General features: G+C 43.1%; 1 protein-coding gene across 1 annotated transcript in view; it reads right to left on the reverse strand.

The window, feature by feature from the left end:
* The window catches only part of HAPLN1 (hyaluronan and proteoglycan link protein 1), a 113,486-nt gene that overhangs the window by 19,421 nt on the left and 75,661 nt on the right, over positions 1–18,404 (reverse strand). Inside the window, exon 3 of the mRNA XM_040421514.1 lies at positions 9,280–9,648. Within this exon, the coding sequence (XP_040277448.1) occupies positions 9,280–9,648 (369 nt within the window). The remainder of the gene's footprint in view (positions 1–9,279; positions 9,649–18,404) is intronic.

Below are 18,404 nucleotides of genomic sequence, written 5' to 3' on the forward strand. Positions count from 1 at the left end.
GAGTTCCCTACACTAGAATGTTGACGGAGCTGTGTAGCCCACTTCCAGAAATGGATTTACACCAAACAGCTGGTAGGGGAGGTGCGGGGAAGTCGCCCCTGCCAGTCAGCAAGTGATGGCCTATCTTGAAGATAGGTCATCACTTACTAAAGGCTGGGTCTCAATAGAATCTAAGTAACTGTAATCTTGATATGTTACTGTACATTATTTCCCAAATATTTAAGACAGTCCACATAATAAAACCCTCTTTTACCTTCATGATACAGCTCAAGCATTTTCTTGTACATTATCTTTAAACCTTTTGATTTATAAGGACAGATGAGTCATAGGTATTAGGTGACAGTTTTAATATGGACCCTGTAAAAACCACTTGTCACGTGTGAGCTAGCTGAACAAATAAATGTAACATGTAACTGATGCTTTCTCCAAGCTGGGTGGGCTGCTGATATTAAGTTGCACAAGATCATAACCTGGCCATGACTTATATTTTCAGAATGCCGTATATGATTATTTTAGACTTGCCATAGATTTAACGGAGATGTCCAGTCAGCTTTTAGAAAATAAAAAGTTATAGCACTTGCTAAGATGGAAATGGCGCTGTCTGATGGGGTGCACGTAAACAGTTGCAGCAGTAATGAAAGTCTCAGTCAGGTAATGTACGGCTGCATCCATAGCATCTCTTGCTTGTGCTTGTCCATATGCAGTGAGCTCACATGAGAGGTTAGAGCATGCAGGATGGGAGTGGTTGCAGTGACAAAAATGGGAGTAGTCGTACTCACTGTGGCAGTCCCCACCCTCGCACTCACCAGGCCATACAGTGATAGGAGGGGATACCCTTCTTCCCTCATGGGACACCATGGGCTTTTGGGGGGCTTCTTCTGGGGTGCCCTTGATGTTAGGTAGATGGGTGCAAGGCATAAGGGCAGAAAGAGGGGCCAATGAATAATGGAGGCAATGACCAAGCCCATTTAGTTTTAATAAATAAAGTTTCTCTTTACTAAGTAGATGATGGAGGTTGTAGTACATATGCAAGCAACAGACACAGTTTGATTTATATAACATAGCAGGATTCTCTCAAAGGTTGTATATAGCAAGTGGCAATGATGGTAGTAGTCCTCCCTGAGTCTCTCTGTAGATACACTATGCAATCCTTAGAAATGAGCTATCCTCATAAATGCATTATTCTTTCTGCAATGCACAGTCCATAGGGTGAAGAACGTAGATCGATTGGTCACATGAGGCAATCAACCTTTTGCACATGCAGTAAAGTCTATCAACATAAACATGCGTTCACCTGACTGTCTAAGTCCAGCACAACCTGTCCAGTTGCTTTTTTTTTGGGCCAGCTTTCAGTCTCAGGGATGAAGGTTTCCTGGAATAGGCCTACTTGTCAGTAGCTCACACATACAGTCGTGGCCAAAAGTTTTGAGAATGACACAAATATTAGTTTTCACAAAGTTTGCTGCTAAACTGTTTTTAGATCTTTGTTTCAGTTGTTTCTGTGATGTAGTGAAATATAATTACACGCACTTCATAAGTTTCAAAGGCTTTTATCGACAATTACATGACATTTATGCAAAGAGTCAGTATTTGCAATGTTGGCCCTTCTTTTTCAGGACCTCTGCAATTCGACTGGGCATGCTCTCAATCAACTTCTGGGCCAATTCCTGACTGATAGCAACCCATTCTTTCATAATCACTTCTTGGAGTTTGTCAGAATTAGTGGGTTTTTGTTTGTCCACCCGCCTCTTGAGGATTGACCACAAGTTCTCAATGGGATTAAGATCTGGGGAGTTTCCAGGCCATGGACCCAAAATGTCAATGTTTTGGTCGCCGAGCCACACTTAGTTATCACTTTTGCCTTATGGCACGGTGCTCCATCGTGCTGGAAAATGCATTGTTCTTCACCAAACTGTTGTTGGATTGTTGGAAGAAGTTGCTGTTGGAGGGTGTTTTGGTAACATTCTTTATTCATGGCTGTGTTTTTGGGCAAAATTGTGAGTGAGCCCACTCCCTTGGATGAGAAGCAACCTCACACATGAATGGTCTCAGGATGCTTTACTGTTGGCATGACACAGGACTGATGGTAGCGCTCACCTTTTCTTCTCCGGACAAGCCTTTTTCCAGATGCCCCAAACAATCGGAAAGAGGCTTCATCGGAGAATATGACTTTGCCCCAGTCCTCAGCAGTCCATTCACCATACTTTCTGCAGAAGATCAATCTGTCCCTGATTTTTTTTTTGGAGAGAAGTGGCTTCTTTGCTGCCCTTTTCGACACCAGGCCATCTTTCAAAAGTCTTCGCCTCACTGTGCGTGCAGATGCGCTCACACCTGCCTGCTGCCCTTCCTGAGCAAGCTCTGCACTGGTGGCACTCCGATCCCACAGCTGAATTCTCTTTAGGAGACGATCCTGGCGCTTGCTGGACTTTCTTGGACGCCCTGAAGCCTTCTTAACAAGAATTGAACCTCTTTCCTTGAAGTTCTTGATGATCCTATAAATTGTTGATTGAGGTGCAATCTTAGTAGCCACAATATCCTTGCCTGTGAAGCCATTTTTATCCAACGCAATGATGGCTGCATGCGTTTCTTTGCAGGTCACCATGGTTAACAATGGAAGAACACCAAGCATCACCCTCCTTTTAACATGTCAAGTCTGCCATTTTAACCCAATCAGCCTGACATAATGACCTCCAGCCTTGTGCTCGTCAACATTCTCACCTGAGTTAACAAGACGATTACTGAAATGATCTCAGCAGGTCCTTTAATGACAGCAATGAAATGCAGTTGAAAGTTTTTTTTGGGATTAAGTTAATTTTCATGGCAAAGAAATACTATGCAATTCATCTGATCACTCTTCATAACATTCTGGAGTATATGCAAATTGCTATTATAAAAACTTAAGCAGCAACTTTTCCAATTTCCAATATTTATGTAATTCTCAAAACTTTTGGCCACGACTGTACACATTCACTCTTGGCCTGCTCAGCAAAGACTCAACCAGAGGGGGAAGGGGCACACATGTGATGCAGATGAGGGTAGAACAGGACGGAGGGGGACAGGCAGAGAACAGATGGAATCATTGCAAAGCAGGCAGACTGTGTACTTGACAGCAACACAGACAAGACAGACAGACTGTATACTAAACTGAAATACAGACAGAACTGAAATTTAAGGTCAGGAAAACACATGATAGGTATAAGGCTAGAGCAGAGTTAAGCTAAGACTACAGAGGTCAAGGCATACACCATTAAAGGGTTTGCCCAGGATTTTGATATTGATGGCCACAATCCGCTGTTTCACTGTAGCTAAGGTGCCAGAACTACAAGGCAGGAGCAGTACTTCAGGAAACAGTGGGGTGTAGGGTGTCAGACCCCTGCTGATCTGATACATATACATACAGTACATGTACATTTCTTCCCATTTAATAAATTAGTACAGTAAAGTATTTAGGACTACACTGTACTAACAAAATTTATCAGGAAGCATGTCTAAGAAAAAATAATTTTCTAGGCTTCTGTAAAGGCCGTTGCTAGGTTCCAATAACTTTTCTGCTACTATTATGAAGCTATGCACATAATACAGTAGAACGTGATAATTAGCTGCAGAGAACAAGTAGCCGGTAGAGGTTTGCAAACACTTTTAGCAGTCAGCCTGACACAGCAGTCCTTTAGACTTTCACTCAACAAAATATTCAGGTGTAAATGCAAATTAGCTAAATGCATAGGGGGGAATTTATTAAGCTTGTATGCCAGTTGTTAGGTGTACAAAAATCAGAAATTTTTCAAAAGCAAGCAAACATTTTTGATTTTACTCTTATTATTGCCACAACTATCTCTTTTCTTTTTATAAAAGGGAGGGGCTTGCACAGCCTTACAAATTTAACATTAGGTACTGCTGGCATACATTTCAGTTTCTAGTTCATGAACCTTCAAAAATGCACCCAAATTTTTAAGAGGAGTGCGCCTCTTAATTGAGTGCATTTTACACCAATAGAATTTCCCTAATAATTTTTTTGATAAGGCCATAGGCACACATAATAGGTCCAATCCAATCTTGTGGATTTTGATCTTGGTTTGAAGATGGGAATGCAGTGGATTTGCCAGTGAATTCACTTTTTGCATTGCAAAGAATGAAATATGCAGCAAAAATCCACAACATATGTCGTGATTCTTGGGATTTGAGATGTCATGTTATATGCAGGTTTTAGCATGGGAAAATGTCTGCAGTGTGTCAATGAGCTTTTTAAAAAATTTCACCCACTTTACTGCTGCTGTAAATGCAGATAATGAGCACAAAAATCAGCTGCAGAAAATCAGTTACATTTACATTATATGTGATGATATTCTAATAAAGACTTTGTTAGATAAGATGATTATCTGGCCATTTCATTTTAGCATGCAGAGACCTGGAGATTACACTGTGTATAAACCATATCCATATTAGTTAGTACAATCACAAGCATTTGTAATGCACTGTTCTCACAGGGTCTCAAAGCACAGGGATAGTTGTGGCCGGGGCGACTCCCTGAGAAGTTAGTGGCAGCCAACACACTCAATGCCAAAATAGAATCAATTTTCTAGGAAGCCAATTTGCTTATCTGCATATTTTTGGAGTGTGGGGAGGAAACCCACACAAACACACGGAAAACATACAAACTCCATGTACTGCAAAGTACCAGCGCTAACCACTCAGCCACCATACACAGTTTAAGCCCTTGGCATCTTGTGTGTATGTATCGATTCATTGAACCCAGGGCCGGCGCCACCTGTAAGGCGACCTAGGCAGCCGCCTAGGGTGCAATTTAGCAGGGAGCGCCGGCCCCGTGCGGTTTAAAAAAAAAAGCATTGCCGCAAGTTGTTTTTTTTTTAAGTACAGCGGCGGGCCCTCCCCCGCACCGGGCAGCTGCCGCACTGCCCAGAGAGGGGGACTGACAGGAGGGAAGCGCCTCTAATGTAGCGTGGCCGAGCTCTGTTCGGTCCGCGGTACAGAAGCTTTTGTTTCCTGTACCCGGCTGGACTGACAGGAAGTGCTCACTTAGTGTGCACTTCCTTTCAGTCCGGCCGGGTACAGGAAACAAATGCTCATGTACCGCGGACCGAACAGAGCTCGGCCACGCTACACTAGAGGTGGGGGGAAAATGGAATGAGAGTGACAAGGGAGTGGGGGGGAATGAGAGTGACAAGGGAGGGGGAGGAAATGATGAGAGTGACAAGGGAGTGGGGGGGATGAGAGTGACAAGGGAGGTGGGGAGGAAATGATGAGAGTGACAAAAAAAGTGGGGGGGAATGAGAGTGACAAGGGAGGGGGGAGAAAATGATGAGAGTGTCAAGGGAGTGGGGGGGGGAAATGAGAGTGACAAGGGAGGGGGGAGGAAATGATGAGAGTGACAAGGGAGTGGGGGGGGAATGAGAGTGACAAGGGAGGGGGGGAGGAAATGATGAAAGTGACAAGGGAGTGGGGGAATGAGAGTGACAAGGGAGGGGGGAAATGAGAGTGACAAGGGAGGGGGGGGAGGAAATGATGAGAGCGACAAGGGAGTGGGGGGGATGAGAGTGACAAGGGAGTGGGGGGGAATGAGAGTGACAAGAGAGTGGGGGGGATGAGAGTGACGAGGGAAGGAGAGAAGAGAGTGACGAGGGAGGGGGGAGAAGAGAGTGACAAGGGAGGGAGGGGGGAGAAGAGAGTGACGAGGGAGGGGGGGAGAAGAGAGTGACGAGGGAGGGAGAGAAGAGAGTGACGAGGGAGGGGGGAGAAGAGAGTGACAAGGGAGGGAGGGGGGAGAAGAGAGTGACGAGGGAGGGGGGGAGAAGAGAGTGATGAGGGAGGGAGAAGAGAGTGACAAGGGAGGGAGGGGGGAGAAGAGAGTGACAAGGGAGGGGGGAGAAGAGAGTGACAAGGGAGGGGGAGAAGAGAGTGACAAGGGAGGGAGGGGGGAGAATAGAGTGACAAGGGAGGGAGGGGGGAGAAGAGAATGACAAGGGAGGGGGGAGAAGAGAGTGACAAGGGAGGGGGGAGAAGAGAGTGACAAGGGTGGGAGGGGGGAGAACAGAGTGACAAGGGAGGGGGGAGAGAGTGACTAGGGAGGGGGGAGAGAGTGACAAGGGAGGCGGAGAGAAGAGTGTGATAAGGGAGGGGGGAGAAGAGAGTGACAAGGGAGGAGGGGGAGAAGAGAGTGACAAGGGAGGGAGGGGGAGAAGAGAGTGACAAAGGAGGGGGGAATGAGAATGACAAGGGAGGAGGAAATGAGAGTGACAATGGGGGAAATGAGAGTGACAAGGGAGTGGGGGGGTGAGAGTGACAAGGGAGGGGAGGAATGAGAGTGACAAGGGAGGGGGGGAATGAGAGTAACAGGGGAGGGGGGGAAATGAGAGTGACAAGGGAGGGGGGGAGAGAAGAGAGTGACAAGGGAGGGGGAGAAGAGAGTGACAAGGGAGGGAGGGGGGGAGAAGAGAGTGACAAGGGAGGGAGGGGGGGAGAAGAGAGTGACGAGGGAGGGAGGGGGAGAAGAGAGTGATGAGGGAGGGGGGAGAAGAGAGTGACGAGGGAGGGAGAGAAGAGAGTGACAAGGAAGGGGGAGAAGAGAGTGACAAGGGAGGGAGGGGGGAGAAGAGAGTGACGAGGGAGGGGGGGGGAGAAGAGAGTGATGAGGGAGGGAGAAGAGAGTGACAAGGGAGGGAGGGGGGAGAAGAGAGTGACAAGGGAGGGGGGAGAAGAGAGTGACAAGGGAGGGGGAGAATAGAGTGACAAGGGAGGGAGGGGGGAGAAGAGAATGACAAGGGAGGGGGGAGAAGAGAGTGACAAGGGAGGGGGGAGAAGAGAGTGACAAGGGTGGGAGGGGGGAGAAGAGAGTGACAAGGGTGGGAGGGGGGAGAAGAGAGTGACAAGGGAGGGGGGAGAGAGTGACTAGGGAGGGGGGAGAGAGTGTGACAAGGGAGGGGGGAGAAGAGAGTGACAAGGGAGGAGGGGGAGAAGAGAGTGACAAGGGAGGGAGGGGGAGAAGAGAGTGACAAGGGAGGGAGGGGGAGAAGAGAGTGATGAGGGAGGGGGGAGAAGAGAGTGACGAGGGAGGGAGAGAAAAGAGTGACGAGGGAGGGGGGAGAAGAGAGTGACAAGTGAGGGAGGGGGGAGAAGAGAGTGACGAGGGAGGGAGAGAAGAGAGTGACGAGGGAGGGGGGAGAAGAGAGTGACAAGGGAGGGAGGGGGGAGAAGAGAGTGACGAGGGAGGGGGGAGAAGAGAGTGATGAGGGAGGGAGAAGAGAGTGACAAGGGAGGGAGGGGGGAGAAGAGAGTGACAAGGGAGGGGGGAGAAGAGAGTGACAAGGGAGGGGGAGAATAGAGTGACAAGGGAGGGAGGGGGGAGAAGAGAATGACAAGGGAGGGGGGAGAAGAGAGTGACAAGGGAGGGGGGAGAAGAGAGTGACAAGGGTGGGAGGGGGGAGAAGAGAGTGACAAGGGAGGGGGGAGAGAGTGACTAGGGAGGGGGGAGAGAGTGACAAGGGAGGCGGAGAGAAGAGTGTGACAAGGGAGGGGGGAGAAGAGAGTGACAAGGGAGGAGGGGGAGAAGAGAGTGACAAGGGAGGGAGGGGGAGAAGAGAGTGACAATGGAGGGGGGGAAGAGAGTGACAAGGGAGTCCCTAGAGCCAGACCAAGAGCCAGACTGCAGCCAGAGACCAGATCATCTTATTGTCCTGGTGGTAAGTAGACAATGCAATATGTTTATTATTTAATTGTTTAGTTATTAATACTACATTCAAAACTAATTTACCTCACATTAAAAGGACACTATAGTCACAGAACCACTACAGTTTAATGTAGTGGTACTGGTGTCTATAGCCTGTACCTGCAGAGAAAAGACCCTGTGCAATACTGGTGGTAAAGGAGCACTACAGTGCCAGGAAAACAAACTCATTTTCCTGGCACTATATAGTTGTTAGGAGTGGGGCACCCTCGTGCCCCCCCTCCCCCTTCAGCCACTTACCTTTCTCCAGCGCCGGCACTGGTAACTCTTCTCCCCGATCCTCCTCTCTGCTGCGAATGCGCATGCGCACGCATTCAAAACTATGTTCCGCGTCTTCCCACTGTAATTTTCACAGTGAGAATCGCGGAAGCACCTCTACCGGCTTTCAGGGAGACAGCTACAAGAAGCTTAATTAACCATAAGGGAAGCATAGCAGTTCTTTTAATTTAAATGCTGATGTCATGATATGGGCAGATCATCTGATAAAGGGGGGGGGGGGGGGCGGAAATTTTTATCTTGCCTAGGGCAGCAAAAATCCTTGCATCTTCCCTGATTGAACCTTTCCCTGTAGCAGTGCAAGGGTTAATTCCCTTTTTGTTCTCTGTTAGCTGTTTAACTAATGAGCTCGTCAGCCCTCCTATATATGCTAGACTGTTTGTTCCACTCCTTTTCTGGGCAATAGATTCCTTTTGGTTTCTTTTGCTTGCTAGGCCCTGCAAAAACTATAATCCCTTTATTTGTCAGTGTACTGCCTTCTGCTTGTTTTCAGGATCCAGACTTTCCACCACCTGACCTATGCCTGTTCACCTGACACTGTGCCACCTGCCCTGACCTTTGGACTGTTTCACAACAGATTTGCACATTCCTGACTAGGTATGTTGTCTGATCCCTCGATACTTGGCATTATTGTCTCTGACCCCAATGGGTCAGTAACCAACCACACCAGGACTATTCCAATAAGTAATGTCCTGGTGGCTCCACTGCTGTGAAGGCCAGATCCCTGTATAGGAATTTAAGGTTGAAAATCAGGGGATTGCCAGGATAATGCACTAGTCAAACCAGTTGGTTCCCACTCACTGCCTATAACAGAGGTCCAGCAGAACATTGTGGCTTCTCTTATATCCTTATAAAAGATTACTTCTAGACACAATGTGCTCAATCTACCTCATGCCTGGTCTACCTATGAAAAGTATTATAGGAATATTCTGGTTAATAAAGCCCAATTGCTATATAAACTATAAATGATATTAAAGGTGGACTTCATGGCTTAGGTTGATATTCTGGACTTCGGTATTTTAGGCTCACTTGAAAAATATATTTTGAGGGTCTTCTCATGAAATAAACCTATACCATCAATACAGATTAATACATTATTTGTTAAATAACCCAAAATGTGGTAACCCCAGGAGCAAGTGACTTGGGAACTGTCGTCATTGTGTCAGATAATAAATATCTCATGTGTCTCAGAAACATCAAGATGAGAAAATCTATTTGTTATAACTTCATATCATCAGTCTTGTTTATTAGATAAATAAATATACCTTGTAAGTCCAATGACACAACAGCAGTATCGTCCTCCAGTCCTTCAATGACTTCACATTTGTATTTGCCATAGTCTTCCAGTGTTATGTCAGTAATCACAAGTGAAGCATCATTTTCACTTGCTCCTTGTAGGTAAACCCTTCCCTGGTAGCTGCCATAACTCCTCTTGTGATGCCCCATTGAAACGAAGACATCCACTTCCTTGAGGTAATCTGAAGTCAGTTTTGTCCATTTGATACGGATTTTATGAGATGGTGATCCAGAGTTCACTGAGTCATGTAAAAACTTGCATGGCAATGTTGCATTACCACCTCGATGGGAAATTACTTTTGTTTGCTCTACCTCCACATAAAGACGAGGATCATCCTCTGAAACACAGTTAAAGAGGTTTAATTAGAAAAGTCATAAGAATTGAATTTCCTTTCTTTCCTTTTCACTAGAAACTGGAGTGAAAAAAATCACAAATTTTGGTGCACACACAATCTTTGCTCCAAAATTATTGCCTTAGCGGGGATTTTATGCCTCTCTCACCACTTTAGAAAAGTGCGTGGGAAAGAAGGTTAGCTAGGCAAAGAGTTGCAAGCCACAGTTATCAAATGCAACTTTTCAAAGTTACAGAATCTGTTGCTTCACAAGGAGGATGGTGTTAAAACTGGAATAAACTTTCTATGCAAAAGAGTTATTTTTAAAGATACAGCCATAAATACAACATAATCTCATAAAGGGAACCTATCCTGTTGAACATAGTGTTTGAGCTGTAGGCAGCATGTTATAGAGCAGGAGGAGCTGGGCAGATTGATGTATAGTTTTATGGGAAAAGATCCAGTATAACTTGTAACTAATTCATTTAAATTCTTGATCATTCTGGTCATGCACATAGAGGGAAGGCTGTCAATCCCTGACAGGACCGTCTCCTTGACTTCAAAGCCCAGAATGAGCAGTAATATAAATGAATGAAATACATGTTGTGCTGGATCTTTTCCTATAAAACTATATATCAATCTGCTCTGCTCCTCCTGCTCTATAACCTGCTGCTGGCATATTAAACTGCAATTTCCTGGTGACAGGTTGCCTTTAAGGATTAGGCCTAGTTTGAATGCAGATTTTTTTTGGGTCTCCACATTTTCAAAAATCATAACTTTTTTACTTTTCTGTCGATGTAGCAGTATAGTGAGCTGTATTTTCGAATGGCACATAAAAACAGAAGCTGCTACAGTAGCTCCACATACCGGTATTATACATTGCAATAATAAAGTCCAAGGAACACTACCTAATTATCACAACCTAGAAATTAACATGCTGGTACAAAAATAATTGGATAATTAAATAGTTTACACTTTCACAATAAAATCACTTTATTTTTATGTATTTGTATTGCTGCATTCCAAGAGTTATAACATTTTCATTTTTCGATGAACTTACCTTTATGCACACATGTTGCTCACAAAAAGTACATATTTCACTTACACCTCAGACTTATATTGATAAATATGCAAATCTATCTCTCTGTCAAGTGCAGAATCAGAATCCGGGCAGGACATGGCTAACCCTAGCTGAGACAACCCTCCACCACTGAGACAACCCTCACTGTTGTGCTAAGCCCTGCCAATATACCCCATAGCTAAAACAAAAAATAAAAACTCCAACTCACGCTCCTGTCCCTAACCCTCTTATTCTTGCACCCAAATGGAGCTGGTCCAGCAGTATGTCTGACCCTGTATTATGCTCATTGCAATATGTTATGACTGTGTGTTTTTTTCCTGAAATATACTGATAATGAGTCTGATTAAATTGATCTTGATTTTTATGAAGCATGAAAGTCTGAAAAAGCTTATTAATGATTTGTTAGCGAGAGTGGGGTTACATATGGGCTTTTACCTTTCTAAGGGAAAATCACAATGGAAATTGTATTATGTAGAATGTCAATTACTGTTTTCTTCCCAGTAACCTTCCCTATAACATTAAATACTTAATTATCCTTTAATCGATGACTTATACCATGGATGCTGAGCCGAAACATTAAACTAATAAGCAGAACAATCTATAAAGTTGGATTTAAAAAATAAAATGAAACTTAGAACGGAAAGAAAAGATTGTGCAGCCCTTCCAGATAAAGATCTCATTAGAGTGACCTTTTTTCAGGATTCTTAGAGGATACATTGTAAATGGTTAGCAACTATTGGCCTAAGAGGCAAAAAGCCAAGATTACAATAGCACCAGCTACAAAGCTACATATTTTCAATGATAGTAATGTATTGGAGATAATTATTAAACTACCTAAAATAAATACTTTCTTTATTGCCTACATCAACCAATCACAGCTCAGTTTTAATGCTTTACAGTGCTCTTGAAAAATAAAAGCTGTGCTATGATTGGTTGATATGGGTTATAGACAGTTTTTCTGGGTTATAGTCAGTTTTTCTTTTAGACTGTTTTCATAAATCTCCTCCAATTCAATTTATTATAGTTGATCATGCTCAGTGAGCCAAACATACATCAGTGATTTTTTTTTCCATTCTTTATTCTTTTCAGTCATGTTTGGTCAGTGTTTTGCATCAATAATTAGCAGAAAATAAATTGAGAAATGTACATGAAAGCTTATGCTTCTTTTAGGTTTTGGTCCAAATTCTGGTTTTGACTAGCAAATACTGATGCAAAGTACTGCCCAAAATATTGCTATGTAAAAGTGGCTTAAATGGGTATTCCCATCTTGGACTTTGAGGGCATATCACTAGGATATGCCATTAATGTCAGATTGTTGTCCCACATCTGGAACCTGCTCCTGTCTCCAGAACAGGACCCCTGAAGTGAACAAAGAGCAGCCATGCATGTGAAGCCATCCTCCATTCACTATTATAGGAGTCTGAAAAATAGATATATAGACTATTTCTGGCAGTCCATAGCGGTTAATGAAGAGGTGGCCACGCTTGTTCAGTATGCTCTTCATTCACTACTATGGACTTCTGAAAATAGCAGAGTGAACGAGCTTGTCTATTTTCGGAACTCCAATAGTGATGAATGGAGAGCAAACCACACAAGCGCTATGTGGTCTCCTTAACTTTGGGGGCCCTGTTCTTTAGATAGGAGCATGTCCCAGAGGTTGGACCCACACCTACCTGACCTTGATGGTATATCCTAGCAATATGCCATTAATGTCCCAGATGGACCAATCCCTTTAAGGCTTTGGCTATATTGTAATATGAGGTCTTGCACAAAAATTGCAAGCAGCAAACTGTTTTACTCGTGTTGTCATTACAATTGTCTTTCTTATACAATTTTAAATACAAATTTGTGTTGCTAGCTGAGCAGATTGATATACGGATGTAGCAAGGTTAACAGACAAACTCAACTCAAATTTCTTAACTCATCGCGTTATCTTGAAACAAAAGCCATTGAAAAGCAATTGAAGGTGTTTGCTTAAAGCATTTAGTTTAGATAACACGTCTCAGAAAGCATGTATGTTAACTCTACTACATCTGTACAGTGCATTTAGAAAGTCGTCAGACCTTCATCTTTTCATATTTTGTTATGTTAAGGCCTTATGCTAAAATAAAGAAAAAAAATCAAGTTTCCCCCATCAATCTGCACTCCATACCCCATAATGACAACATTAAAACAGAATTTTAGAAATGTTTGCAAATTTATTGAAAATGAAAAACTAGCAAGGACTCAAGTATTCAGACCCTTTAGTATGACACTTGAAACTTAGCTCTGGGGGCCTTCCTTTCCTTATGATAATTTTTGTGATGTTTTTACACCTTGATTGGAATCCACTTGTCGTAAATTTAGTTGATTGGACATGATTTGGAAAGACAGACACCTGCTTATATATAAGGTCTCACAGCTGAATGTCTGAGCAAAAATCAAGCCATGAGGAGGAAAGAACTGCATGTAAAGCCCAGAGACAGGATTGTGTGGAGGCACAGATCTGGAGAAGGGTATAAAGAAATGTCTGATGCACTGAAAGTTCCCAAGAGCACAGTGGCTTCCATAATTCTTAAATGGAAGAAATTTTGAGCAACCAGGACTCTTCCTAGAGCTAGCCACCCGACCAAACTAAATAATCAGGGGAGAAAGGCCTTGGTAAGAGAGTTGACCCCAAAACTCATGGTCATTCTGGCTGAGCTCCAAAGATCCTGTGTGCAGATAGGAGAAACTCCATAAGGTAAACCATCCCTGCAGCACACCATCAATCTTGGCTTTATGATAGAGTGGCCAGAAAGAAGCCTCTCTTCAGTTAAAGTTACATGAAAGTTTGCACACAAAAAAAAGCACCTAAAAGGTTCTCAGTCTGTGAGATCCAAGATTCTCTGGTGTGATGAATCCTCAACTCTAAGCATCATGTTTGCAGGAAACCAGACACTACTCATCACCTGCCGCATACCATCCCTACAATGAAGCATGGTGGGGGCAGCATCATGCTGTGGGGGTGTTTTTCAGTGGCTGGGACAGGGAGACTAGTCAGGGTTGAAGGAAAGATGAATGAAGTAAAGTACAGAGATATTCTTAATGAAAACCTGATCCAGAGTGCTCTGGACCTCAGAGTAGGTGGAAGGTTTACCTTCCAACAAGACAATGTTTCTTGTTTACTTTAATTAAAAGAAAAGGAAACCTTGATACCAGAATGCTAGCTGTAGTGCTTTAAACACACACATAGGGCTAGATTTATCAAACAGGCGTCTTCTATGAAATTTTCAATACCCCAGCAATGCTGAGAGGATGCATGACGAGGGGCACACCGCATCATAAATTGATGCAGTCCATGGACTAGACTGTTTTCAGTCAGCATGTTTGCAAGAAAGATGGCGTAAATTATATGCCGGGGCTGATGGCCCTGACCACGCCCTGCCCTTGCCATTCCCCCCTTTTCGGAAAATGGTGAGGGTGCATAAAAACGGCAATTGACAAAATTTAGTTACAATGGCATTTAAAAATCCCTGGACGCATAATAAATGAGTTTTTTTCATAGTTTAGAATGTCAAAGAACCCCCTCAAAGAACAGATGTCTATTTAAAAAAAAATACTTGTATTCTTCATGAAAAATAAAAAAAAATTGGGGCACCTTTTCTTAAAATTCTGTATTGTGCCATTCCTTTGTGACCAGTTAGGGGTGTGCTCCTTCACAGTCTGGCATTGTCCAATCAGTGTTAACAGTGCCAAACTTTGCAGGGACACACTGGGAAGGGGAATGGTAACATTCAGTGTCAATTTATTCACAAAGTATTCAGGAGGAATTAAAGAGGAACGACACAACACAGAATTGTAAGAAAGGATTATCTACAGTTGATATTGCTTCTATGGGGAACAATCATGTCAAAAGAGGTGCCAGGTCTCCTTTTTTAGTTGAGGGTTATGATCTTACAAAGAATGTAGCATATTTTACGTAAGCACAGCTCCACAAAGTTGGAAATATTTTACAACCTCCACGAATTTCATGCATAACACTGAATCGTTTTGAAACATTTACATTTGTCACTGTTTCTGTACTTTTGCAAATGTCTAAACATCTGTGTCCCCAATTGCTTTGTGCATAAAGCAGAAGTGGGAACAAGTGAGTGGAGTTGATTGAAGAATGATTAGGAGACCTTGGGAAGGTTATAGAGAATGAACACAGTCCTCATAGTGCAATGCTTTACTGGGGACATTGAGGACAAATGTGAAAACACAGACGGTGATAAGAATGCAAGGCAGCACGTAAACCAGCAAAGTAGTACAAGGAAATTTGTAAGTCATTGGCTGTATTCCAAATGAAGTCGATGCATTGTACTAGTATAATGTTGTTATAAATGCGTGCACTTTGTTAGAATCATTACATTTTTTCTCAAGTTCTAACATGTCTATTTATTTTAGCATCTAAGAATCGTAACTAGTTGTTATTAGCATTCACATTATAAAAGAAACTTTTTGCCAGAACAAGCTATTCTTTCCTTAATAAAAGTGGCTTAACTCCCATTTATATTCAGAGGTTATAAATACCATATGAATCATTTGGAATTCCCTCTAAAGAAATAGACAGTATTTGTTCAGAAAGAATCTCGGAAATATACAGTCTCATTAGAGTGTTTCAATGACCTTTCAATGGCTTTGCAAATTGGATTAATAGACAGCTGTAACTTGCTATATTGCCACTCCATTAACTGGGTGCCATAACACTGTACTCCAACATGTTTACTGCATTTAAGTCTAATGAGAGCAACTAACAATTATCCCATGTTATTGTGCTGTCCTTCTTTCTGTAAAACCTAACATGAATCTGTAGAATACAGTGGAAAGCCAATAAAGGCAAACAAAAAGGCTTCAAAAAACAAAAAAAATGATGCCCGCTCACAAGTGTGGCAGGCACCATATCCGCTGGCTGCCTGCTTTAGTGTGACTGGCAGTAATGCCAATTACGAACTTTTAATCCTTCAGATGCCTGAATGAAAAGTCAAAATGGTGGATTTAGCAATTTTTGGTCACTTCACCTCTCGCAAAAAATTAAATAAAAAAGGCATACATGCTCCAAAATGGTATCAATAAAAAGTAAAGATTGCCCGGCAGAAAATGAACCTTCACACAATTACATAAACGTAAATAAAAAAGTTATAGGGGTCAGAATGTCAGAAAGTTTTTTTTTCAGTATTAAAAAGTAAGAAAAACTATACATATGTGGTATCGCTGTAATCATACTGACCTTGAGAATGAAAGTAACAGATCAGTTTTACCATATAAGGAATGCCGTAAAAACAAAACCCATTGTATACAATATTAAATGGTGGAATTAAAAAGTGCAACTTGTCCCACAAAAAAACAAGCCCTCATACGTCTAGGTTAATGGAAAAATAAAAAAGTTATGGCCTTGGAAAGGCAGGGAATTAAAAAACAAAAAAGCAAAAATAAAAAAACCCAATGGGGCTGAAAAGGTTAATTGTGTCTTTACCTGTAAATTACAGAAAAAAACATTAGCAATTTTGCTACTGTTTAATACTTTGTGTACTAAACCCGTGACTATGTTTATACAGTATAGGCCTCATAATAAAATGTCTGGTAAACGGAAGAGTGGAAAATGAAAGATGCAAGCCTCATCATCTGAGAATCAGCATGTGGGTGGCTTTACTAGTGCAAACAGCAGTAGCAGCACCAGCCATTCAACCTCCTTGTGGGGTGCCTTCTTTTTTCCTAAGTCAGAATTTGGCATGCCATGTTCAGGCGGAGGCGGAGGAATGGACAGCTTTGTTGGTGGTAATGGCAGTAGAAGTGACACTTGTAGCCATGGTGGTGGTGGTGGTGATGATAGGGACAAGTGGTAGCCCTGGCGAGAATGGTACTTGAGGGCAAATAGCAGGGAAGGAGTGGGGCCACGGAGCCCCTGAAGACATATTACAGTTAGATTGCCTCAACGGCAATAAAGAGTAGAGGCAATGTAAGGCCAGAACCTCTGACAGAGCCAGATCTGCTTCTATTATGGTCAGCTCTTGAACTGGTGATGTTACTGATATTGTGAGCACAGACCTACACCAAGCTTGGCTGCTGCTAGCAATGTGTGAGCATCTCCCATCTGGCAGTTATTATCTAAAATGCCGGAAGACAAAAGCATTCCTATGTGCAAGATCTGAGGGATTAAATTGATCAGTGGTCATTCAAGAACAAATGTAGGCACCATTGCTCTATTGCAGCACATGAAGCGTCATCACCAGATCCTGTGGGAAATTAGAAGTGGCTGCCACTTAACAGAACATGAGTATCTGCAGCCACATGCAGTGCAGTGTCCTTGTCATTGTCATCATCAGTTGCTGCTTCTCCCATTCAGACTCCTCCTCCTATTCTGCTCCCTGATTAGCCATTGATAACGGATAATCTTGCAATCTCATAATGTGCAAGATTAACTCCCACCTGGCCAAGTTGCTGATGGTGCATTTGCTGCCGCACCACTTAGTGGATTCGGCTGCCTTTAGTCTGCTGATGGTGTACATTCAGCTGTACTGGAAGATACTTAGCCGCTATTATTTTGCCTCTCCAAAAAAGCCATCCCTGACTTGTACTGTCATATGGCAGGGAATGTGGGTTGCTCCTTGCAATTTTCACTGTGTGGCATAGTGGACACCTTGAGCAGCTGTTATCAGCAGAAACAGTACATGTTTGAGTCAATGTTTTGCATGGCAGCGGCAACGCAGCACCACAGCAAGAAGGCCAAGTCCTATTGACACCTCCATGTTTCTGTTGGTCTGGTTTCTACACCAGGCACTTATACACCTCCTCCATGTTCATCTCAATGACATCCTCCTGTCCTCAACAGAGCAGGGAAAAGCATTGCTTCCACTCACCCTCCCACCTATCATATGTGTAAAGTGAAGCATTGCAATGCCATGTTAGAGCTGATTGGCTTGGGTGAAAGTAGCAACACAGCTGATCAGTTGCTAAAGTGCATCAAGCAGCAAACATCCAGCTGGCTGTATTCCCAACAACTACAACTGGGCAAGGTTGTCAATGATAATGGAGGGAACATGGTGGCCACACTGCATTTGGGGAAATAAAACATGCTACGTAATAAATTTAGCAATGCAACCTTTTTTTTCCCTTTTTGTGCCTGCGCTAGTTTCTTGCACCTATACAAGCGCAGATAAAAGCTTCATACTAAGTTGACCAAATACTTTAATCTATGCTTGCAGGAAATTAGCACATGTGCAGTGTGTTTCAATCTAGGTTGCCAATGGACTTGTCTAGATACATGCCCCTCCATCTACTGCCATTTTATTGATGTGATCATCATCCGGTCTTGGAAGAAGGAATTGCTAAAAAGTGAGAAAATGGTGCAGTAAAAGGACAGCAAGGGCAGTTTTCAGCACATGGGACAGATTCACTGTATGCTGTAAAAAGATTTATTTTTTTCCAGAAAATGACAATATTCAGGCTGAGATGGAGCAGAATTTAATAAATTCCATATTTAGCTCTTGACATATTTCACATTGAACATATAATCCCGCCATCTTCCTGGCAGAATGCCAGGATAATTGTAAAATAATTAGCGGTGCTAATTATGATTCTCACCACCCAGTGCATTTACATTTGGGCCGATCTGACAACCGGCCTTTGGGCATCAGTATCTGAGATTGGACAGCGCTGGCATGGATATCTATGTCAACAG

This window comes from Bufo bufo, chromosome 2 (genome assembly GCF_905171765.1).
Source record: "Bufo bufo chromosome 2, aBufBuf1.1, whole genome shotgun sequence".
NCBI classification, from domain to species: Eukaryota; Metazoa; Chordata; class Amphibia; order Anura; family Bufonidae; genus Bufo; species Bufo bufo.